A 26,057-nucleotide genomic window follows, 5' to 3' on the forward strand; every position below is an offset into this window, starting at 1 on the left:
CACACACACACACACTCATCCTGCTTTATATTTACAGTATCTTCGCTCCAGTTCACCTGACATTCATTCCCAGTTTACCTGAATTATCACTGTTAGAGTCTAAAACAAAGACTCGTCTCAGCTGAAGTCTAATTTTATCCCTCGCCTCCCTGGAGCAGAGTTAGTCCTGACCTGCTGGGTTGGTTTTAACTGTGTGATTTTGGGTAATATAATAAAACAAGCTCACAGTATCACAGAGCTCAGGGTCATTCAAAATCAACTAAAAAAGCACTTTTGTAGGATTCAGTGTTCACTGATATAAACTGAGCCTGTCCGAAATGAAAGAAAAAATGCAAATTGCTGAGAACACAGAAGCATTGTTTGCAAAATGACGTGTGATGGAAACATGATTTATGCGCTAAAACATGCAAAACTGCTGGTACGGTCCTTAATGGTGCCAATTTGATATGTATCAATGACTGAATCAACTAAAACTAAAGTTCTGAGACGCACCATTGTGCATAATTTCATACAATTACTGCTTTTGTGCAAGGACAAAAACTTCAAAGTCTGGGTAAAGCAAAAATGCGAGCGGCCATCAAAAAGTGAAGCCCCCAACTCCACTGCAAGCAGAGATTTTTTTTCAAACTTGTTAAAATTTGGTACACACATTTCTATTTGGGTCTTCTTGAGATTAATATAAAAAAATATGTTGTTTTCAGGAATTTCAGTCCTGCAGCAAAGTTCAATTTGGTCAGGTTTGTCAGAAGCAAAAAGCCGTCAAAGAATTCCCTGTTGCAAAGAGAGAAACCCCCAAAAACATCCACAAAGACAACAAAAATGTGCACAAGTATGATGCAACGTACTACAGCAGCGTGAAAAGATGGGTAAAGTGTGCGAAAGGCCCCACTAGGTGGGTTTACGTGATAGTTTTGCGCAAAACCAATGAACTGTTCATCAGGATTACTGAAACTTAAAGATTTAGGTCACTTAGTTATTTTCAGGGCAAAAAACAGACTATCAGAAAATCTGTCTGCTGAATCTCAGCTGTGGCACATCTAGACAAACCGTGATTCGCGTTTTTTTTCTGCGTGCCTTGTGAGGTTGTCAGCAGAAAAGATGTTCCACAAAATGGTGTTCTGGTCTTTAAATTGACTTTTTACCACCTTGTATTAAAGTTTCAATGTCTTCATCTGTCACAAAGAAGAGGAAACAACTTTATCTGTTGCACTCAAACTTCCATTTCAAAATAAAAGCCCTCTGACAACACGTTGCTGACACAAGGCATTTTATTGTGAAATATTTGTAGGACCGTGTTGTTGACAGTACAGGAGCTGCAAAACTTTATAAAGTAGTGGAGTAATGTGGAAATATAGGACTCATAGCAGCAGGCAGCTCTGCAGAGGCGTCACAGCAACAACGCCGCGAACACTGCGAGCGTGCAGTATGCTGCAGTTTGGCGAGGTTGCCGTCACGCGCTGCTCACGCATGCGGTGTGTTCGGGGCGCAAATGATGTTTTTTCAGCGAGTCAACTTTCGGAGCCTTTTGTACAATCTTTTTTTTTATCATAGTGTATTTTTCTTATGCTTGTGAATAATGAGCTCAAATTTCTGGGATGTGGATTTACCATTGAGTGTGTGTGTGTGTGTGTGTGTGCGCGCGTGTGTGGGTGTGCTCTGGTTGACTTACAATGTGACCGGCTTGGCTGGTATCATTTTCTGCTGATTGTCGACGGGCCGTGTACAGACTTGCAGGAGAACGGTGATATTTTGACTTTAATTTTTTTTAGTTTTTTTGAGGAACAACGCAGGGTTAAAGTTTCTGCTCACACACTCCTGTTTGTTTGCTTTATCTCTGAATCTGCCCACTGCACCGAGCTAATTGATTTGTCTGCCATCGTGACACACAGGATTGACGGATGCACATCCAATTTTTAGGACATCGAGCTCTTGTTCCTTTCAAGCCGAATCCAATTATCGTCTCTCAAAACAACTGTAACGTAATCAACTAATAGATTAATTACCAGCTTTTATGTTCCATGATGACACAGATACTGTGTTGTGTTTTAAAGGAGCAAGAAAGTGAGAACTCGTGCTACATAAAAAAACGAAACCTGATACAATCACAGTGTGCTGACTAAGTGTAAAGTCTGAGTCTGTTCCTGGAAGACGAGTTTCTTTGTCACAGACAGACTGACATGTCGGGTTTCTTTAATTATTTCCAGACAGTCTCTTATAAATAAAAAAATACACAGCGGCCCTGTACATGTTTAAGATTTAAGAAAGTTTCTCAGATTTAAGAAAGTTTCTAGGATTTAAGAAAGTTTCTAGGATTTAAGAAAGTTTCTAGGATTTTTGGACCTTTCTAGGATTTAATGACTTTTCTAGGATCTATGGAAGTTTCCAAGAATTTCAAACATTTCTACAACATTTGTACATTTCTAGGATTTTATAAATTAATGTCTTTGATTTAAGGAGGTTTATAGCATTTTAGGAGATTTCTGATTTTAAGACATTTTTAGGATTTCAGGATGTTTCCAGGATTTGGGGACATTTCTAGGATTATAGGTGGTTTCTAGGATTTTAGGATTTTTCTAAGATTGAATGACGTTTCTCAGTTTTTAAGACATTTCCAGGATTTTAGCATGTGTATGGGATTTTAGGATATATCACAGATTTAAGGACATTTGCAGGAATTTAAACACATTTCTAGGATTTTAGGACAATGCTAGGATTAGGACATCTGTTGGGGGGTGTGGGGGATAGTTGACTAAAACTTTTCCTTTTTTCCTAAAATAAACACGCTCTATTTTGATGTTGTTTTATGCACTTTGGCACATTATATAAACTGAAAGTACAAAAACAATTCCCAGGGTGAATCTTTTTACCTTTATTGTTTATTAGAAAATGGTTGGGGGCAGATTCGGGCCGTAAATTGAGTATCACAGATGTACCAATTCTGATTCGTGGTCCTTGTTCTTATGACTTTGTTCACAAATTGATCAACGTTTTCCAAAAAAGACCAAATATTCCTTTAAGTCTCTCATATTTTAAAGGATAAAAAAAATGAAATTCTTCTGTATGGGAACTCACCAGACCCGAATCTGCAACGTAGCTTGAGCCCAAAAATAACAAATAAATCAGGCCTTGTATTCAGGAGCTCTGTTTTACAATCTGGTTTCAGGCCAAGTGATTCTTCATCAACCTAATGGTAACATTTAGCTTGTATTATCAGAGGAGCACTTCGTCAGCTCCTTTCACGACATCACATTCTCACTGCAGAGATGAATTTTGGAGAAAGCCAACATCCTGAACCGACTGAGCGGAAGATTGATCGTCTCTCCTGCATCTAAGTAGAATAAGCTTTATATTTGGAAAGAATAACGGTTTTATTTGTTGACTCTGGAGCAGACTGAGTCAGAGACGTTTAAGACCACGTCCCACCAACCCAGAAAGATTTTGCAAAGACGAGGTCAAAGGATGAAAGGAAGAAAGCGAGACTCCAGAGACGGGATCCAAACTGAACTTCCAAACACTGCTCTCTCTCTCTGGATTCCTGTTGCTCTTCTGCGTTAACTCGAATTTATCTCATTCATTCAGAAAGGTAAGAAAAGACAGTCAAAACTAGGAATGCAGCGGCGCACCAGTTTCGAGGTAAACTGTGATGTGAAAATAATGATACATTAGGGGTCGACTGATATTTGTTTTCAGGGCCGATGCCGATACAGATTATTAATCGTTAATGAGACCAATAATCCTCTATGATTTAAAATAATAAAAGTCATTTTGGCAATATTTACAATCTGAAATATAACAAACTCCAACACAAAACTTTGTTTAAACAAAACTGAGTGAAACAGGCAAATTTAAATTTAAAATGAATTAGTAAAAAAAGCTCCATGAGGTAAAAGTTCCTCCCATGCTAATTTCTTTGCACTTTTTAATTAATTAATTTTATTGGAGATCATTAAAATAAAACAGACTGAATGATCAGCAAAATGCCAAATATCGCCCAGGCCGATAATCTGTCGACCCCTCGTTTACATTCACTTATCTACAGTACTGAAATAAACGCAGCTGCACAGAGAATCTCACCTTAATTTTAGCTATTTTTATAAAAACAAAAAAAGGGAGACTCTTCACACATATTTCCATCTTTAAAAATGGTTTCAAGTGATAAAATGTTTGCTGAACCACAAGCCATTCATTTAGGTCATCGTAACTGATAAATCCAGAAAACGGTATTCTGAACAGCTTGAAAAACTGTTAGTGATACTGTAATACGTCAAAATATTTCAGCGCATTTTTGCATCCCTACAAGTTCCAGCTTGGTGCTCTACTGGCTCTCTGACAACAAAAATAACGCTTACATTTCTCTTTGAATCTGTCTTCAAGTTTGTACAGCTTTGGCCCGTCACTGGCTGCAGGAGTGAGGATAAAATCCTGCAATATTTGGGGTTTTTTCAGTGCACGGCTCGTATTGTCACCCCTTCTCTGCCCGAGTAAATCATGTTTTGTTTCTTTACACCAGCCTGAACTCAACTTATCCAGCTTTATTCGTCCATCCGGCATTTTTCAAAAATCTTCCCTTAACTAGACTTAGAGTATTTGTGCATGGCTTTGTGAGACTGGTTTGAGATTTTGGAGACTTTTAAACCTCTGCAGCTGAAAACCATAACCGGCTTTTCTCAGGAACTCACATTATTTTTACTCGCTGAGAAACTACACACACTGTTACGTTCCCTGACGGTGAAGTCACGCGTTTTCTTTGTCTGAGATGACATAATGCATGACACAGCAGAAGTCAAGACATGCTCAGACTCAGAGCGCCTGAAGGTGTGCCTCAAAACACGCTCCTCCAAAAACACAAGTTTCAATGCTTTGAGGAGACGGATCTTATTGCTCCAGTGAATGAAAACCAATTATAGTGACACTTTTTCGAGGACTTTGATTTCAAATCAGTTAGAGCAGAGAAACTCGACCTGCCCTGCAAAATGACAGAAGGAGACGAGCCAGTCGCACAGCTACATACGTGTTTCTAAGATTTTAGGACATTTCTAGGATTTTAGGAGGTCTGTAAGACTTTTGGACATTTCTAGGATTTGGGAACATTTCTCAAATTTTAAGATGTTTCTATGATTTTAGGACAGCTGTAGGATTTTGTGACATTTCTAGGATTTCAACATGTTTTGTAGGATTTTTAGATTTTTATAGGATTTTCTAGAATTTTAGGGACGTTTCTACTTCAAGGCGTTTCCAGAATTTTAGGACTTTTAAACTAGCGGAGCATTTGGCTTTGTCATAGAGTGCTAATACCGTAAAACGATATAATACTTAACATGTACTACATGCTATTAACCCTGTGAAACCTGGCTCAACATCACTTTTCTTGTGCACCAGACACCTTTCACAACTATTCAAACCTTTGAACACCGCACACATTGGTTTGATTTCCTCTTTGAAAACAAAGATAAAAGACAATGAGCAACGTGGCGAGAAAAGTCCCACAAACTGCGAGAAAATGTCCAGAAAACTGTATTTATAATGATCATAATCCTGTTTTAAAATTAGATTGCATCATCTTTTTATTTTTCAGCACCTCTACAGGTCATCAGGTCATTTTTCTTCTCTCTTTTTGCAAAAGAGAGAAGAAAAAGGGGTTCATTTCAAGTTGCTCATTGCCTTCTTCCCCTGTTTTTGAAAGAAATCAAGGCCGTTTGCTCAAAGTTTCAAAGGGTTAAACCCACCACAAAATCAACCAAGAGTCACTTTTGTCCCAAAATCTTTAGTCAATAAGTGAATCTTTTCTGTCAAAACACATGAAGAATCACACAGCTCCTTCAGCCCCGACAGTCTCCCGATGTACCGAAGATTTCCGCCGCGAGGAAAACGCTCAGAGCGGTACTTTCTTTCCTCCATCCTGTCCTCCTCCTGTTTCATCATCCACCTCTCTTTCATCTCTCTGTCTCTCTTTCTCCATCTCTCTCTCTGAGTCTCTAATGGACCTGATGGCCTCATCAATAATACACTCAAACATCCGTCTGCTTCAGCAGCTTCAGACAACAATGAACAGCTCCTTCTCCTGTGTCTGTGTGTGCATGTGTGTGTTTCATTGTGTGTGCATGTGTGTGTGTGTGTGTGTGTGTGTGCGTGTGTGTATGCATGTGGGTAAAACCACACCCTCTCTGTCCTCTTTTGTAGCGCTGCTGTGGGTCACTGGTTCATCTAACAAGAGCACAACAAAAGTAACAGGATCTATACTGTCTGTGTGTGTGTGTGTGTGTGTGTGTGTGTGTGTGTGTGTCTGTGTGTGCAAGACTGTTGCAGGACAACAATGTTTGCTTTGCAGAAATCCTGTAAAAAAAATTAAATAATGCAGATTTTCTGTGTATCAGAGACTCAAAAACCTCACAGACCAACATGACGGAGAGTTTTCTATATCTTGAGTTCACTGTTTTGGTTTAACAGGACAAAAACATCTGTAGAGAGGGCGAATACTGGACTTCACATGGACCATAATGTTGCCGCGTGTCTGCTGAATGTGTAAATAGACGACTGTTTGCTCACATGTTGGCCTTAACAGTTTTACGAGGCGATTATCGGTCGGTCGGGTTGTGTTTTCAGTGGTCAGAAATGAATTAATGCCTCTTTAAAGACGCATTTTCACCTCACAAAGGCATAATTATGAGGCACTAATTTCAACTGTTTTGATCTGTCAGACAAATAATGTGATTTTAAGTCATTTTTATGAGACATAACCACAATGGAGATATAATTATGTCTTAATCAGTCAAAACAATGTATGTAATAGCTCTTAATAATGGCTCCTTTTGACCATTTTTAACATTTTCGTCTTTTTTTCCCCGAGCAGGAATGAGTCTCCATACAGAACACGAGTCCCTGCTGGATGTAAAACAGTAAATTCATCTGCAGTTTTGCTGAGCGAGTAATTGTTAATCAAGTTAAAGTGTCAAACATTAAGTGGTTCAAGCTCCTCAGAGACAATGCCGGATCACATAAACCTGCCCCGGGGCCCCAGACCCTCAAGGGGCCTAAAAAACCTCAAGTTTTTAATAACTGATTGTAAATCAGTGATGGGCAAAACTGAACGAACAAATCATTTTGAATGATTTTTTTTACCAGACTAGCCAGTTTTACTGTTTCTTGATAATTTTTGGGTCCCTTTTCTTTGTTGCTCATCGCATATTATAAAATCATTATATTTTTCAATCACTTTTTTATCCAGACCATTTCCTTATTTTTTTGTTTGTTTTGTTCACCTGTTTATTTTTTTTTTCACTAATTTCTCACTAATTTTTGGGTCCCTTTTTTCTTTTGTTGCTCATTTCATATTATTCTTTATTACTTTCTTTTTTGTTTTGGTTTTTTTAACCAAATTTTTGGTGATTTTCTTAAAGCTACTTTTCATAAATTTCTTGATAATTTTGGGGTAATTTCTACTTTCTAATACTCCAATATTTTGGGGGAAATCAACCCAATTTGGGTTTCAAAGGATTAACTTGACCACAGAAATAGGCATGAGGATAGTTATTTGATGCATCCCTAATGCCTGCACCTTTAACCAGGTGAGGGCACACCGCTGTGTGTGCATTGGGGTGTCTCGTGTGTCTCATGTGTCTCACCCAGTCCTCGAAGTGCTTGCTGCCGTTGTGCAGGATGTCCTCGAACTGGATGATGCAGTTGGCCACGAAGTCGTCGTAGCCGATGGGCGCGTCGTGGAAGACGGACAGCTCGATCCTGCGGCCGTCGTGCACCTCCGTGGTGAACTCATCGTTCCACGCGGGGCTGTTGGTCTTCTGCTTGGTGGAGGTCTGGCCCACGCGGGAGTCGTCCACGTTCAGGGCGATGTACGTGTCCAGGAGGAAGGTCTGGGTCTTGGGGCCGACGGCGTGACGCAGGGACCATGCCGTCGGTTTGAGGTCCAGAGCCTCGCGGATCTTGATCTTCAGCTGCCCATTGAAGATCACCATGGCGGTGTGGAGGTACGCTTGATACTTTAAGTGTTTACAATGAAACCACCTTTCTCCCAAAAACACTCCAAAAACAATCAACTCCTCGTGCTGTTACGGTTTGTCTCCGTTCAACCGGTGTTCCTCCAGCAGATACTGTAAATCCTTCCAGCTGAATATGACGGAAAAAACGCAAAGTATGCAGCCTTTAGATAAATGTTTTGGTCTGATTTAGCTCCCTGTGCTTCCTTAAAGACGTCTGCACTCACCGAAAAATGCTACAAACCCCCCAAAATATAAACTGCAGCACCGGAGAAACGAGCCTTTCTTAGTTAAGTGCACGGAAGAACCATGAAGCAACAGCCGCGATTTAGCGTAAAAACGTGCAAAAGGCCCCAGATGTGACTCCGTCTGACATGTTTTCACCTTAAGCAGACTTCGTTAGCTGCAGCCCTGGAAGCACGAGCCCGTGTTGCATTGCACCGAGGCTCCGGTTGACTGCTGGAGCCGCCGCGGTGCACCGGGGATGTCGGAGCCGGAGCTGGGAGCGTCCACAGCCGCAGCAGAGGCGGAGAGGAGGGGCAGGTACTGAGGGGTTCCTGCTCCTCGGTGCACGGCCTGCTTTCAGGCTGGATCTTAACTTCCCGTGGACATACCTCTGGCTGCCTCCCCCCGACGCTGCTCGCTCTCTCTGCCTCCGTCTCTCGCTGCTGCAGGAAATGCGAAAAACACGTCAGATTTGTGCTGTGACACACGGGGGAGTGCGACGCAACCCAGAGTAGGGAGGTGGTTTTAGGAGCAGCGGGGCTGGGGAGGTGAGAGGAGAGGCGGGGTGGGCTAATACAGAGGAAAGTGGAGGCATTAAATGCTTCAGATTCCACCAAGGTGCCCTTGAGCAAAGCTTTTCTTCACTGCCCAGGTGCTGCTGGGAAGATGCAGAGTTGCACACTGCTGCTGCAGAAACGTGACTTTTTATTTTACTGATTTACGCCGGGGTGGCATGAACACAAGTGCTGCTGCACACACAAGCATGCGTTTTTCTTTCTTCTTCTTTTTTCAGTTTTGTTTAAAATTTTGTATTTGCTTCTTTCGTAGGTAATTTTGGGGTGTTTTTATGTTTTTGATGTTTTTTTCTTTAATTTAGATTTTTGTTTTTGTTTTTTTTTTTCTTCTTTTTTTCCAATGAGGTTAAGTTTTGGAGTCGTTTTAATTTTGAGGTTTGGGGTGTGTTTCTATTTATTTTTTATTATTTAATTTTTTTTAATAGTTAAATTTTTTTTTGGGGGGGGGGGGGGTTCCTCATTTTTGTTATATATTTTTAATTTATTTAATGAAGGATTATCTGGTAGTTTTGCTTTCCATGCTTTAAGCACATCTTCCTGGTTATACTTTCTAATTTTTACTTAAGTGTCTTTTTACAATGCAGGAAAACAGGCGTAAAGTCCAGGTTTTCTGCCCTTTTTTTATTTTTGTGAAGCTATGAATGAAGCTCATTCATAAATGATGGCTATTCATCCACCGAAAATAAATGCCAAGTGACAGCATCATAGAAGATGGTCCCTGAGGGATGACTGTCAGGATGTGAGAGGCATGTGACCGCGTTGTGTGCCGCTCTGTGTCTGCACTGATACCCCAACATAATGCATGAAAAACACAGAAAACCTCTGTCATCTTTTACATTATGCATACATAATTCAGCTGAGTCAGATGTGAATCAGTAGTGCCTGAGGTTTGATCTTAGAGGGCAGAAATTTTACCTTAAATGTTTAAAACCTGAGCAAACTGGCTTTATTTCTTTACAAAAATATGGAGGGCGTTTACCAATTTAACAAGACGTGCCAAAAATTACTAACAATTGCTAGAAAATTAAGTGAAAATAAGCTAAAAAGAAAAGAAAAGTAATTAAAAAGAACAGTAAAACAAGAAAATTACCGAAAGAAAGTGCTAAAAACCTTTTTTCCTCTTCTTTTCTGTGACATCATTTAAAATATATTATTAGGAGAATTATGAATACATTTATCTGGATATTTTCCTTTTTTTCCTTTTATGTTTTATTTTAGATAATATTTAATAATCCCCTTCCTCTCCCCGGCTATTTTTCAGACCTTTTCCTTATTACCTTTCATTAATTTTGCACAGGATTTTTTTTTCTTTTTGCCAAGTTTTTCACCTGTTTTTGAAAGATATGCAAACAGTTCCTGAAGTTTTGTGCTAGTAAAAGGTTTCTAAATGCAGCATAAGAAAACTGATGTTGATCCAGGTGTTAATCATACAGCATAAGGAAAGACTGATGAGCATAAGCAACATTCGGGGCTTGACTTTGCTCTGTTTTGCTGTTTTACTACATTTAAATCAGTCATCCTCACATAAAATGAAGCTATCTTCTCTTGTGTGTGTTGAGAGTCACACTGTAACAGACTGTGCTGCAAGACAGGGATTTTTACCAGTAGGTAATGTCACGAGTCTGCATGTCCACCTTCTTTAAGCTCTGTAAATTCATGTTTTTGAATACTCACAAGTGTAAAATGAAAGACGCCAAACAGCATGTGACAGGCGGAGACGAGGGAAATTTGATTTTCCGCATTTTTCTGGACAGACAGACGCTTTATAGCTACTAAACTCATGGACTGCATGCGTGAAACTGTTTCTCCAGGGACAGAAAATGTCAAAATGTGTTTTATTTGTTAAGTCAGTCTTGACTGAAGTAATATCATATGAAGGATCCGACATCTGATTGTTGTTATGATAAATACTGCCGTGTGATCAGAGTCACCATGTGTGCAGAAATGTGATATTAGAGCAGGAACATACTGTAGCTGACAGACAGTCCAAGGCCAGCACATTTATCTGCACAGAAAGCTTTCTGACTTCACTGATGTTCAAGAAGTGAGCAACACTGAGGCAACATCAGGTCAGTGATTCAGCATAGACAGTGTAACAGAGGTGACATTCTTCATGTGCAAATGTAGCTTTAAAACTTAACTGTGTGCAGTTTTTATTCATTCATTAATGCAAAATGCATCACCAGATTTGTATTTTGCATAAATCTTCCAGAGCCCAGCATGTTGTGTGAAACATGAGGTTTGACTTAAACTTGAAAAAAAAAATAATTTATATTTGAGAAAATGTAAGACCTGCGGCTGAAACGTACTATTATGCACTTTTCAAAATCATCTTTCAACATTGTTTTTACATTAATATCCTTTTCTACTTTTATTGAGTTGGTTTTTTTTAAACCAGCATCAATCCTATTCATGAATATCAAATATTTGTTAATTTTCAGACTTTTAACCCTTTAAAAGGCCAGGTTTTTGTCATGATGCCACTATGTTTTTAGATGGGGAAAAAACACACAAAAAAAGAATTATTTACTGTATACAACCTGATAAGTAGATTATTTTGATGATCACAGCCTGGGATATGTCAATGATTAGCAGGAACACTGATTTCGACAGTGCACCTAGTGTAAATAGCATTATTTACATTATTTACGTATTTTCTCCATGTGCCAAATATGATTAATAAAAGACGTCTTTAGGTGGAAAATAGTAAAACTGACAAACAGGCAAAAGCCCAGAATGACACCCAGAAATAACACAAGTCATGTTTTTCTGCTCTGATGGCTGTGGGATCAAAAATGTCAGTTTGAATGGAACATTTTTTGACTGAACAGTCTGAATGTAACTATTTATTTTCTGCAGTGTATTCTAGACTTTAGACTTTAGACTTGTAGGAGCTTAGCTGGAAATTTAAAGATTAAACAAAAATACACAATCTTACCAAAATATATCCGATCTGCATGAACACAGCCAAAATTATCAGAAAATGAAGAATGAAAAGCGCATAAAATGCACTAAACAGGGCCTAAGGGTTAAAAATGAAAGTGAAGAGAGTGCTGATACCTGTGGACGCAGCTGTAACACCTGTGTGAGGGAAATGTTGAGAAACATTGAACATTATGTCACAGAGCTGCCAGGTCTGATGTGATGCCACAGTCAGCGGTTTCTGGACTGCTCAGTACATTTACACATTGAACACTGCTGACCCCTCCTGGTAAAAATTTGCAATTTCAAGCTTTAAAAAAACTGCAGCAGCTGCAAAATTGACAACTTTGGTGAAAAAAGGCAGTTTCAGATTTCAGTGTCTCATGACAAAGGGACAGAAGACAAATTTAAACCCATAAACTCTTATATGATAATAAAGAGAGTAAGAAAACATCAACTGTGATAACAAAGTCCAACTCTACATCATCTGTTTCATTTAATCCACTTTAGTGATATTTTTTTCCCACTTTGTCATGTTGCAGAATCAAAACATTAAATATATGTCAGGTTTTTTTTTTCTCTCTAACTGATGGGTTGCAGATTCCTCTCCATCAGATCGTCTTTCGGGTTTTTCGTGTTCACAAGTGCTGAAGAGGAAAAATAAATAGATAAATAAATAAATAATAAAATAAATAAATAAGTAAAATAAAAAATGAAGAAATGGAACAACAAAAATAAAAAAAATCAAATAAATAAAACATGTATGGATATAAGTGATCAAGTTAAAAAAAAAAAAAAACATCTTAATTACATTAAAAATTCTCAATCTTTAGATTTTTTTAAAAATCCTTTTCCCTTTTCTATTTTCCCCCAGTGTCTTGGTTATGTTTCTGAATGTGGACCCTCTAAAAAAAATGAAAAAAGCTGCTGCTGCAGACTAATGTTTTTGCCTCCATCTAGTTAGGCCTGCTGCAGGATCAGTCTATCGCTTATAGTCTTAAAAAGCTTATTTCAATCTCCTGATGCAGAAACATTAAATGGAAAGCTTCATTTTTGTGCAATATTTTCTTCATCTGCAGAGGCAATATTCTTATAAATGTGCACAGCTACAGTAACAGTTAGTGATATTCTCTCTGTGTGTTTCCTCATTATTTAAAAGCAATAATTACCTTCTGTCCCTCATTTTTGCACTTTGGTTTCTCATTAGACTCATCAGCCGCTGAGTCTGCAGAGAGGAATCAGTCACAGTTGGAGGAAAATCCCCGGGACCTCTGCCACGTCCTGTTCTCGCCCCTCGGCCTCAGCTCGGGTTAAATCAAACTAACATGACTTGGCCTCAGCAGACGGGGTCAAACTGTAGTTGTCATCACAAATGTAACCATGGTCACACCAGGACGGTAACATCCCTGCGGCTGAAGGAAAATAACCGTCTGAAGTTTGAAAGGAACATTTTTCCGCTTTGTGTGGCTGCAGGAATGAAAGGAAAATTCTTGTGAATCAAAGAGGAAATTTCCAACAGGAGAGAAAAAAACAAAAGCAGAGATGATTAATTTTTCCTAAATAGTAACACTTATAAACAAGTGGCCTTTTTAATGCTCCTTTTCATGAGAAAATACAGTTTTTGATGATGATTGATAGTTTTACGTGATGTAAGCTTGATGATGTTTTCCAAATATGAACTTTAAATATACAGGATTCAGTCCAGAGAGGAACATTTTAGGACACCATTTCATTTATTTTCAGATTAATCGATCTTCCTCCACTTTATAATCATCATCTCAAACTTGCATTACAATCACTGATGGGTAACGGATTATTTGGAGGAGAGCAGAGGAATGATCCGAATATTTACCGCTGCAGCAGAGGAGGAGGCTTGATTACAGCAACAGGTGAGTGATGAACTGCAAGTGTGTGTGGATCATCAGTGCGTGCGCACACACACACACACACACACACACACACACACACACACACACACACACACACACACACACACACACACACACACACACACGAGGAAGAGGGAAAGCAAAATAAAGACAAGGGAAAAAAATACTGAGCCCTGATAAATATGTTATTATATATATCATCATTTATGTATCACGACTTGGGATATCCTTGTTTGTTATTTATTTGAATTTATTGTTTTTTTTCATTAGTTTTATCACTTTTATATATATAGATATATATATATAAAGTAAGATGGCGATAAAAATGATTTAAAAAAAGAAAAAAGGCAATATATTCAAATAAATATGTACTATCTATCCATCCATTCATATATATATATATATATATATATATATATATATACCATAAATCCATCTTGCTCATATAGTTGTGAATTTAAGAGCTTTTAAAGGTCCAGTATGTAGGATTTACAGGGATATATTGGCAGAAATGGAATATATTACGTATACATCCTGCCCTCCCCCGTCCACCAAAATCGAGGGCCTGCAGACGTAGTGCTAGTAAGCAAATCAATAATAATGATAATAATAATAATAATAATAAAACAGCATATTTTGCTCCATCTGTGTTTAAATCTTTACATAGATGTATGTCTTTTTTTAATCGGCTGCATTAACAGTTTTCAAACAGCAGGAGCCGCCAAAAATCATTCAAAAATGATAATCTTTTTCTAATCTTCCCCCAAGGCTCGTTTAATTCTCTCTGTGCACTCACTCTGTGTGTGTGTGTGTGTGTGTGTGTGTGTGTGTGTGTGTGTGTGTGTGTGTGTGTGTGTGTGTTCTTTCCACATGTCTCAGTAAAACGGTCGTGATCTCATACGATATGCAGTCTCCACACGCATGTTTTACAGCACATCTGCTCTGTTAAACACCACACAGAAGCCGGTGGAAGATATTAATACGAGCACGGATAGAAAAATGATGAGCAGCAAACCGATGACATTACATGTACCTGCTCTGTATCCTGCGGATCCTCGTAATCCTCGCTCATCCACGTCCCTCCGGTGCAGTTAGTTATTCTACTATTTAATTATAAACAAGCTGTCAAAAATCAATATTAGTTTTTTTTTTTTTTCTTTTTTCATTTTCCTCACAGTGGGTTCTTTGTGTAAGCCAATCAATATCTCTTCTTTGGCCCTTGGGGGGAGGTTAAAAGCGATCTATAACAAAATTCAACTCAAGCAGCAGGAATAACAACAAGCCAAACCAATTTCCCGCAGGCTACCAGTGAGGTTTTTAACCAGTCTGTTGTCCTTCCGGAGCTTTAAACTGGGAAATATGTGCCCCTTCCCCTGCTGCTCCTGAGTTACGATGTTAACACTTAAAAAGTGTTTTTGCAGAACATTATTATGTCACAGTTGACTTTTGGCCTCTTGGATATAAAATTACAGAACTTCATCATAATATCATATGAGATATTTGTTTGAAAAACATGTTTATAAGAGCTGACCTTCACCTTTGACTACCAAAATCCGATCAATTCATCCCAAAGTCCATTCAAATGTTTATGCCAAATTTGAAGAAATTCCCTCGAGGTGTCCATGAGATATCGCTTTCATAAGAATAAGATGAATGCAAGGTCAGTGTGACCTTGACCTTTGATCTATGTCCACCAAAATCTAATCCGTGTATTATTAAGTCCTAGTGGAAGCTTGTGACACTATTTGAGAAAACTCCCTTAAGGCCTTCTTGAGATATTGCATTCACAAGACTGAGACGGATGTACAGTAACAGTGACCCTGACCTTTGACCATAAAAATCTAATCAGTTCATCATTAAGTCCAAATGGATGTTTGTGTCAAATTTGATGAAATTCCCTCAAGGTCTTCTTTAGATGTTGAAGTGAGACAGATGCAAGGTCAAAGTAACCTTGACCTTTGAACACCAAAATTTAAATCAGTTCAGCCTTGAGCCTCCCCAAATGTGTGTGCGAAATTTGAAGAAGTTCCCTCAAGTTGCTGAGATATCGGGTTTACAAGAATGAGACACATTTATGGTCACAGTGACTTGACCTTTGACCTATGACCATCAAGATCTAATCATTTTATCTTTGAGTCCAAGTGAACGTTTGTGCCAAATTTAAAAAAAAATGCTTGTGGTGTTCTCGAGATATTGAGTTCACAGGAATGAAACAGGTGAAGTTTGTGCTGATTTTGAAGAAATTCCTTAAAGGTGTTCTTGAGATATTCACAAGAATGGATCGGAGGGGCAGACAATTCAAAAGCATAATGCCTGCAAGCCCTAAAAAACAAGTAGAGAGGAGTGTGAGGACTTTTATTTTCACATTTTTAGTCAGACACACCCATAAATATGAATATATCTTGTTAAAAATGACAGAAAATACATTTCTCACCTCCAATTTCTCATTATACTGACACTTGTGACACCAAACTCTTCCAAACAATTCATTTTCTACTTCATAACCCACCAGTAAGTTAATGAATATTGATGTGGGAAACGTGCACATCTCCCTGTCCTTGACCTTGTCATTTATCTTGACTTGCAAGGCAAAGCAGAACCCAGATCAGTATTCCCGTCTCATGACATTTGATAAATACTCTCCCTAATTTAGAGGCAAGGCAGATGGTCTTGTTGCTGGCAAAAGAGCCGAGAAATTAGGGCAAAGAAAGAAGTGTATGTCAGCAGCAGCAAGGTGTAGTGCTGTGTGTCCCAGGAGGGGTGTGGAAAGGAAAAGCCAGCCTGCAATAAACCAGCTGTTTCCTCAAGAAGTGGCCGGCTGCCAGAGTACCTGCTGTAGTCCGATAATAATAGAATCTAAATAAGAATCAGCCGGAGTGATTTGATGAGCTCAATGTGAATCCGAACTCTGGGGGGAGGCAGTAAAATGACAAAGTGACTGAAATGAATTTGCGCGGCTCGTTGTATAAAAGTGGATATAAAATATTTAAATATAGTAGATTAATGTGGCTTGTATAGAGGAACAAACCCATGAAAATAAAATCTGTCTTAATCATATTCAGCTGATGAAGATGGATCTGTCTTGCTGTGAGACTCACTCCCTGATTTGCTGAACAGACTGAACACCAGCAGTCACTGCGGCCACTCCTGATACATTCATTTATCTTTTTCCCCCAAAAGCATTTTTTTCTCCTCTGAATCAGGGAGTTTATTTCAAAGAAAGTGGCTTTAATATTGGACCACACACTGCAGCTTGCATATATTGTCTCTGACTGTAACAACAGATCTGTGCTGGTTTCTTTTAACAACGACCAAAATGTTTTTTCAAACCTTAACTGAGGAGTTTCAGTTGACTTTAGATAACCAGAACACAAACCCTCCGGTTAAGGACTGGTTATCGGTCATTCTAGAGGGCAATGTCAAACAACATATTTTGTTTGGCCAAAGCTGCAGACTAGTGTTTGAGAACAACCAAACTGATGGTGGTTGAGCGAGTCATTGTGTTTTCAGCGGATTTTAAAGCTCCAAATATGGGTGTTTTGTAGCAAACTTCCAACTATGTTTTAAGCACCAAACATGGTTATTTTGTAGTGACCAATTGCTGTTTTTCCAGCGGCTTTTGATAATCAAATGTGGATGTTTTCATGTCTAAAACTTCTTTGGAAAAGCAGGCATGTTGCAACAAATGTGGGTGTTTTGTAGCAACCCGTTGCTGCTTTTCTAAAGAAGTTTTAGGTACCAAATGTGGTTGTTTTGTAGTGACCAACTGCTGTTTCTCCAGTGGCTTATTGTACCAAATAAGGGTGTTTTGGGTTTCCAGTGGCTTTTAATCATCAAAGGTTTTGTGTCTAAAACTTCCTTGGAAAAGCAGCAACAAGTTGCAACAAATGTTGGTGTTATGTAGTGACCAGTTGCTGCTTTTCCAACAAAGTTTCAGGCATGAAATGTAGGTGTTTCGTAGCAGCCAACTGCTGCTTTTCCGAAACAGTTTTAGGCACCAAACGTGGGTGTTTTGTAGTGATTTGTTGCTGTTTTTTCCAGTGGATTTTTGCACCAAACTTGGGTGTTTTTTAGTGACCAACACCATGTTTCCAGCGGCTCTTTAGGCACGAAATGTGGGTGTTTTGTAGTAACGTGTCACTGATTTTCCAACAAAGTTTTAGGCACCAAACGTGTTTCAACAACATTGTTAAAATGTGAAGTTTCACCTCATCTCCTACATAAAAGGTAAAAATGTAACAGAGCTTGCAGAACATACAGTGCCAACATTTGATTAGGTTACCGTAAGAGATGAAGTAACATTTCCATATGAGTCCTGTTTGTGTCCATCTGATGAATGTAGATCAAATATTCACTCTCCTTTTAGCTCTGATTTGGTTTCCTCCAAATATGCAGAAAAATATCCACTTTTTCTGTCAGCTCTGGAGCTCTCAGGCAGTGCAGGTGGGCTCATCAGAGTGTATGTTTGCACCACATAGCCTTCTGATTCATTATTAAAATAGAAAATATTGATAAATAGAACATTATGCGAATGAAATATTTTCCAAAACCTAACCAAAACCATCTAACCAAAACAAATCACTTGATAAATGCACTTTGATTTTGTTGTTGTGCTCAACAGCATTAGCACAGTCCATTAGCAAAATCCCCTAATTTCCTCTACCCAGCTCACTTTTGATGTTTCCTAAACCAAACTATGAACTTTAAACACAGCTGTGTTGAGTTAAAAACATCAAAAGTGATGTGGCAGGAAATTTGGGGATTCAGAGTGCTGCTGAGAAATGTAACAAAATCAGAAAACTGTGTCCTTAAGCGACTGGATTCAATGAGCTCAATGATGAATATTTCACACTCACCTTGTGATACAGCAGGTCTCTGCCCCGATGTGACTGTTGCAGTCAATATCTCAGTTTCAGACCTTGAGATTCTCCTCATCGCTGCAGCAGAGTAACATCATGCCTGAGACGAGTCTATCTTTTGGTTTGCGGATTATCGTCTTCTGGCTCGCTGGATGTTTTTGCGAGCCCTCAGGGAGCACAGATGCAAATCTTGGCTTTGTTTTTCAAAAAGCCCCTCTTGGCTCTGAAGAATATCTTTGTGTCTTTAAAGCTTCGAAGTGAGATAAAGTTATAAATCAGGAAGACAGTTTGGGGAATTAGGCCTCTGCTGTGTCAGTCTGGTTTTAATGTTCTTGTCATATCTGTCTCTGAATCAGCTCAAACGCATCCAGGCAATCAGGAACTTCAGAAATAAAAGATATTTCTGTTTTCTCTCCGACATTAAGTGATTATTGTCCATGTTCACTGATTGATCACCGCAATAAATCAATCAGACTGGACCCCAAACCTCACATATTTTCTATTTCTGGCTGGTGATGAACGGATAAATAAAATTTGACCAACTTACAGTACCAGACCTCGCTCTAATGGATTTAGCGATGCTGTCTGCAAATTGTCTCAGAGCAGTTTATCCAGCAGAGATTTACATTTTGCAGCAGTTTTATTGTTCCCTGTGGTTACCCATTCTCATAACTCTGTAAGGGTGTGTGCATGAGAGGGACTTTGTTTTAATGTGCAACATATTTCTGTTGAAATGGGTAAAAAATCTGACCCAGCTTTGAAGAACTAAATATACGATGTCTTGAGGATTTTATTTAATTTCTTTTAGACACAAAACTACCCCAAAAAGAGTGCAAAAATGTGCCATTGAAACATGTTTCAACAGCAATTTTTGATTACACAGCCATCAAAGCATAAAAATGTGCACTGTATTATTTCTGGGTGTCATTCTGTACTTTTTCCTTAGAATGTGACATTTTTAGGCTCCTATTTTCCACCTAATGTGACTTTTTTTTTTTTTTTTTTAACTATATCTGGCTTATGGAGATAATGCATGCTATAGGTTCACAATCTTTGCCGGGGCAAATCATTGACATATCCAAAGCTGTGATTATAAAAAAAAAACTACTTATATATGTAGTATACTGAAAATAATTATTATTGGTTTTTTTTTCAACTAAAACATAGTGGCATCGTGACAAAAACCTGGAATTTAAAGAGCTTAAATTCTTAAAATTAATGAATATTTGATATTTATGATTAGGACTGATATTGGTTAAAAAACAAACCTCAATGAAAGTTGAAAATAATATTAATGTATAATATGTTTCATAGCCAGATTTTGAAAACTGCATTTTGTGTGTAGATATGAGCATTTGACACTGCACAAAAATTAAATTGTATAGAAAACAGTGTGCTAATTACTGACACATCCTGATGTGCGATCACCCAAAAATAACAATGTGTTTAGCATGTAGTATATTGAAAATAATTCATTTTTCTGTTTTTTCTTTATTTAAAGCTGGCATTAAAGTGTTGAATTCAGAAAAATTTTGAATATTTGATATTTGTGATTAGGATAGATATTGGTTAAATAATGAACTCAATGAAAGCAGAAAGTAATATTGATGTATAATATTTTTTAAAGCTTGATTTTGAAAGTGCATTTTGTGCGCAGAGCGATAGTGTGTATGATATTGGGCCATAAGGGTTAATCTATTTTGAGTCTTGAATCTTGAGTCTTGCTAAATGCTTTAAATGCAAACCGCCAATAGGAAAACGTAGTGACTCTGCTGCAGATGAGTGTCCCTGTCTTTGTCTCTGCTCGGTGCCTGCTGCTGCTGCTGCTGCTGCTGCTGCTGCATGCCTTCACCGTTTAAACGGAACTGTCCCTTTAACCGCGGGTCCGTACTGCTCATGCTCGGCTCTTTGTGCAGGAGTTTCCCCGTGACAAACCAGCTGTGGACCGGAGAGCGACAGCAGACGGAGCAGGAGAGAGAAGCGGCGCTCCGGGAGAGCTGCGGCTGTCGCATCCAGAGGACACGTCTTTTGTCTGGGAGCTCATCCAAAAAAACAACCGGGCAGCAGAGCAGCGCGCGGCGAGCCCCGGAGCTCCGTGGGTTTATTCCAGCTCGGAGATTTCGGTCTTTGACGTTGAGGCAGCATCATCCGGTCACCGTGTTTACATCGGAGCCTTGACCACAGTGGAAGTTATCTGGAGGACTTGTGTTGACGCGCTGCAAAACAGCGGATTTTGGGTTTGCGTCGCTCGGATGGCTCCGATTGGAATTTACAGCGTTTTTTGGCTCGAAACTGTTTCCATCAAAGTTTCATCTCTTTGTCCCGTCCCACAGCTCTCCCAAACACCTCTCGGCATGTCCTCATAGTGCGTAATTACTGTTTTCCGGAGCTCTTTTCCCCCGTTGGCGTCACAGGTACTTAAACCTGGATCGACACTTGATGCCAACAGATCACCTCACCGCGTAAAGGTGACAGATCGTTTTTTAAATCCGGGGCTGCAGCCTCTCAAACACACACACACATACACACACACCCCGCGTCCATCATGGATGATATTGGAGGAATACAATTAAAGTCGTCCAAAAGGAGCGTGTTGAAAACATATCTGGGAGTATTTATGGTGCTTCATCTGGTGATTCACACGGAGGCTTCGTCTGCGTCCAAGTCCTGCGATAAAAGCTGTTTTTCGGGGAAGTGCATCAACGGGAGCTGCGTGTGTGACCACGGCTGGGTCGGAGATCAGTGCCAGCACTGCCAGGGCAGGTTCAGGTGAGTGCCACGTGCCTGTATGAGTCTAATCTTACCTGTTCGGCTGTTATTTGTGTCACTGTTGCGTTGAGCGAACTCGCAAACTGGCAAAAGGTGTTTAAACCACGTGCTGCCTCTAAACTGTGTGAACATCAGGATACATTTTTATCAATTTTGGCTTTGTATGAGTTCTGGTATCGCTACTTTTGGCGCCTGAGTGTTTTTATTCGAGGCAAACAACCTGTTTGACTGGACTCAGTGTGAATGATTAGCTGCTTTGGATGCTACCTGGCTCTGTCACTACCGGGTATGAGGGGTAATTAATGCCACTACAAAAACAAAGATCATGCATCTTGATGCTCTGCAGTCACTTTTTCTACTTGAAATTCCCTTGTTGACAATCAAATGAGAATTTAATCGAATATGTGAAATTAAATCATACCGAGCAACGTGCTTTAATTAAAAAAGTGGACAAAATATACTTAAAAGTCGTCCCAAAAAAAAAAAATGCTAAAATGGTTTATTAAAAATTGCCCCAAATAGTTAAAGAAGAAAAAGAATGAAATTTTATTTTTAAAAATTGCCCAAAAAATTAAATATGCTCAAAATTGTTTATTCGAAATTGCCCAAAAATATTTAAACAAAAAAAAAAAAAAAACATAAAAAAAAGAAAAAGAAAATATGATTTACAAACAGGCCCCACGGTATGAAGGGCATGTTTTCTGTAAAAATCACCAAACATTTTTAAATGAAGAAAAAAAATCACAAAAATTTTTTCAAGAAAAAAGGCTTTAAAACAAAAACAAAAAACAAAACATGGGCTTCAACAAAACTGTTATTTAAAGTATTACAACACCTTCCTCTAAAGCCCAAATAAAAAAACAAGTCCTCCATTGCTTAAAAAATATTTGACATGGCTCCCCCCTTTTTGCAACTCCTCCTCCCATCTAATAGATATTGAACAGTCCCTAAGTTGTATTTAAATGTCAGTTGTAATCCTGTTCTGATTTCATTTTTTCCTAAAATAATATATATATTTTAAAAAGAACTTTATAGTAATGAAGAAGAAACTAATTTTGAGCTTTGATGGCCTTTTCAGAGAACGTATGGTCTTTAAAATTTGCCTCAGAGTCATGGAAATGCACTGTTAAAAATGTGCATGAACGCTGAATTACTCAAGCGGACTTTTTTTGCACACATGCGTAGGTCATGCTTCTGCACTGACACACTGTAAATACATGCAGGAGAGTGCAGGTTCAGCTGGTTCAACTCAGTGAGCGCAAAACGCTTTTCTAAATATGACAACATGTAATTTTAATGCTCAGACAGCAGATTGGTCACTGCTGTCTGCTGCTCAGAGTGACTGCCACTCTCACTGCCACTTTAGGGGACTACACACGCGCTTAAAAAGCCTGCTGCTGCCGCTGCTGTCGAGCAGCTTCTCTTTAAAAATAAATCAGCATTCAGAAATGGCATGACAGATATCTCCCCTCTGAAATTTCCTGAGCTGTTTTAGGCTGAGATACGAGAAAGTTTTTGATCAAAGTCCATGATGCAGGTGCGGTTTCAGGGATTCATAACTGCACACGGCAGTGATGAGTGACTGCAGACAGTTTGTCCTATTTAACCCTTAGAGACTGTTTGGTGCATTTTTTGTGCTTTTCATTCTTCAGTGTTTTGATGATTTTGGCTGTGTTCATGCATATGGCATACATTTTGGCAAGAAGTATTTTTTTAATCTTGGAATTTCGAGCTCAGCCCCTACAAAAAATCTAAAATACACTGTGAAAAAAAAAAATTAAATTCATCATTTTGTATGTAGTAAAAAAAAATCTGGCATTTAAAGGGTTAAAGTTTAGAAAATGAATGAACATTTAATATTTATGATTAGGACTGATGTTGGATTAAAAAAACTCAGTGAAAGTAAAAAAAAATCTTATTAATATATAATATTTTTTGGTAGCTTGATTTTGAAATGTGCATTTTGTGTGCAGAGTGTGAATATTACAATAACATATTAAAATCAGTGTTGCTCCTTATCATTGATATATCCTAGGCTGTGATAATAAAATAAATCTACTTAACATGTAAAATAATGACAATAATTCTTTTTTTGTGCATGTTTTTTTTCCAATCTAAAAACATAGTGGCATCATGACAAAAATCTAGCATTTAAAGGGATACATGCTTAAAATTCATCAATATTTGATATTTGTGGTAAGGACTGATGACTCAATGAAAGTAGAAAATAATATTAACGTATAATATTTTTCAAAGCTTGATTTTGAAAAACATATTTTGAGTGTGTGTAATGTTAAAAGGCGCCTTTAGGGTTAATTTTGATGCTGTGTTTATTTGTTGTTATGACAAAGATGGAAGCATTTGTCCTTTTTATTTAATCCCAGTTAGAGACAGTATTCAGACACTCAGAATAATCTCTCTGTGGTATCATGTTGGCCTGAAGATGAGATGGTAGTTTTTGAGCTTCGACCAGCAGCTCTGCAGCTCTGTTCGTTGGTCTGTCTACAAAAATTTCCCAAACTTTTGGCTTTCGCTTACAGGTTTCGACCTGTGGAGCTGAAATTTGGCAAGAAGGTCAAGTATGTGTTTGTGTTCATACGAATTGGCTAAAAGTTGGCGAGGTAATGGAAGAAATCTGTCACAAAAACACCAAGAACTTTATTCACAGAGTTGTTCAAAACTATGTGGAAAGATTGTTCCTGAGCCAAAGGACGGCTGATTAACTGTTAACAGTTAATTGGCAAAAAGAGGGTGTGGAAGTGGAAGCAGCTTATAACAAAAAGGTGCATAACTTCGAAACAGACTCTCATAACATGACCAAATATTGTAAAAAGACATGAACACCCAGGTAGACGTTTACGTGATGCCTTTCGAGGAGTGTGCGAACAGCAGCTGTGTATCTCGCTCTGTGAATCCATCACTACATTGGTTCAAAAAACTGTGCTCACCCTAAAGGAACTTCGACTTTCTTTCTATGAGGCTGAAATTCGCCATGAAAATTAAGACTACATCCACATTTCTCTGTTTTAAATTTAAGATCTTAAGACAAAGACGATCCCCGTCCATATGAGCATTTTAGCACCATTCACCTTAAAACGAACATTATATGACCATTCAGATACACTATGCATGTATGACGCGATGTAAACAGGAAGCATTGCTCGAGTGGACTGAACGCGAGAACTGTTGCAGATCGCTGCAATAATAGTTTGCCTGTTGTGCATGTAAGCAGTGGTGGCAGTCTCTCTCTTTCTCTCTCTGTCTCTATTTCGTTAATGTCATTACTGTAACTTAACTGTTATTTACGACATCTGTTGCACGTCTGTCCATCCTGAAGGAGGGATCCATCCTCAGAGGCTGTTTTGGGGAGTTTTTCCTTAGTTGATGTGAGGGTCTAAGAACAGAGGGATGTTGTACGCTGTCAAGCTGTAAAGCAAACGTGATAATGGGCTTTATAAATAAAACTGACTTGACTTCACTTGCATAAAAAAATGGAGAATTTCACCTTAAAACAACTGCTAGCACAAAAACAAGGTCAGCAATGCCTGTAATTCGTTATCCATGTCAAAATAACAGCGGGTAGTCGAGGCCTGTAGATATATGCAGGCTAATGTAGCATGTTTTTTTCCGGAAAATGGTCAGACGTCAGATTATATGATGTTTTCCATGGTCATGACTGTTCGAGGTGTTTTTATGGGTAAACGCTGTTTGTGTAATTGTATGTCTAATTTGTGTGAACTTCTTGAGTAGAGCTGTCTGAGGATTCAAAATGACATTCAGTGTAAACTGACAGTTAAGTTATATCGTGTGGTGTTGCATCGTATCGTATTGCATCGTATCGTATTGCATCGTATCGTATCGTATTGTATTGTATCGTATGCTATTGCATCGTATCTTATCTTTTCACATCATATCGTATGATTTTGCTGCCATGAAGGTATTAAAACAAAAACACGAACAGCTTTACAAAGCACACACAAGAAGGGTGTGTATTTGACTAAAAACATTTTACAAAAGAAATGGTTGTAAGTTACTGAAGATATTTATATGAAATATACTGCATGTAGAACCTCCCCCTTTTTCATCCTTAGAGCAGCTCAAATGATCAGCTCCCCCTCCCTTCTTTCTCTGTGGCATGAATCGCCCCTCATACCCCCAGATAGGATGACATTACCTTTTTCACAATCACCTGCAGCCTTATCTGCACAAGTAAGGACAGAAAGATGGCAGGACTTCAGTCTGGTGCTTTCTCTCTTGAGAATCGCATCGATTTCTCAGTCAATGTGACTGTTGTGAGAGCAGGTGAGCAGAGCGGGCTGAAGGCTGGACAACAGAAAAACAACACAACAGGGACGAGCTTTTCTTCTTGTGGCGAGTTATTGTCTGTTACTACTGAGTGTGAGACTGAAATTCTGCACAGTTCTTTGACAAAAGGTTGAAAAGCTGTTTAACAGTTTCACCAAACTCATTGGACGCTGTAAATGTTATTTTTTGCAGAAAACTGTCTTGAGCTTCATCAGGTCATTTCTGTTATACAGAATACTGTTGACTGTGCATGACAAAGACATTAAGACAAAACTGTGGAAAAAGGGAAAACCTCTAAAATATTGCATACAGAGAAAATATTTCTTTAATTTTACTGTGTTTATCCAACAGGTAGATTCTTTTTTCATTCACTTTATCAAGTTAACATGAAATCTGATGGAGAGCTCGGTGTGGTTCAGCACGTTCCCATTCAGAGCTCATCTAACTTCGCCACTTTACAGTGCGTTTGGCGTAAGATCCCGATGCCAAAGTCACCTTTAGTGTCTGCATGATACGCTGCTG

The 26,057-nt window shown here is 38.6% G+C and overlaps 2 protein-coding genes across 2 annotated transcripts in view; one reads left to right on the forward strand and one right to left on the reverse strand.

The window, feature by feature from the left end:
- Positions 1–7,405: 7,405 nt before the first annotated feature.
- LOC121954973 (protein kinase C epsilon type-like) lies at positions 7,406–8,687 on the reverse strand. Its single transcript, XM_042502735.1, has one exon. The coding sequence runs from the start codon at positions 7,968–7,970 to the stop codon at positions 7,470–7,472; it is 501 nt and encodes a 166-aa protein (XP_042358669.1). The 5' UTR covers positions 7,971–8,687; the 3' UTR covers positions 7,406–7,469.
- An 11,673-nt stretch (positions 8,688–20,360) lies between these two features.
- Positions 20,361–26,057, forward strand: part of LOC121954820 (attractin-like protein 1) — a 267,997-nt gene continuing 262,300 nt past the window's right edge. Inside the window, 2 exon segments of the mRNA XM_042502528.1 lie at positions 20,361–21,230; positions 23,771–23,804. Coding sequence (XP_042358462.1) covers positions 21,007–21,230; positions 23,771–23,804 — 258 coding nt within the window. The 5' untranslated portion in view covers positions 20,361–21,006.

Source organism: Plectropomus leopardus, chromosome 15 (genome assembly GCF_008729295.1).
Source record: "Plectropomus leopardus isolate mb chromosome 15, YSFRI_Pleo_2.0, whole genome shotgun sequence".
NCBI classification, from domain to species: Eukaryota; Metazoa; Chordata; class Actinopteri; order Perciformes; family Serranidae; genus Plectropomus; species Plectropomus leopardus.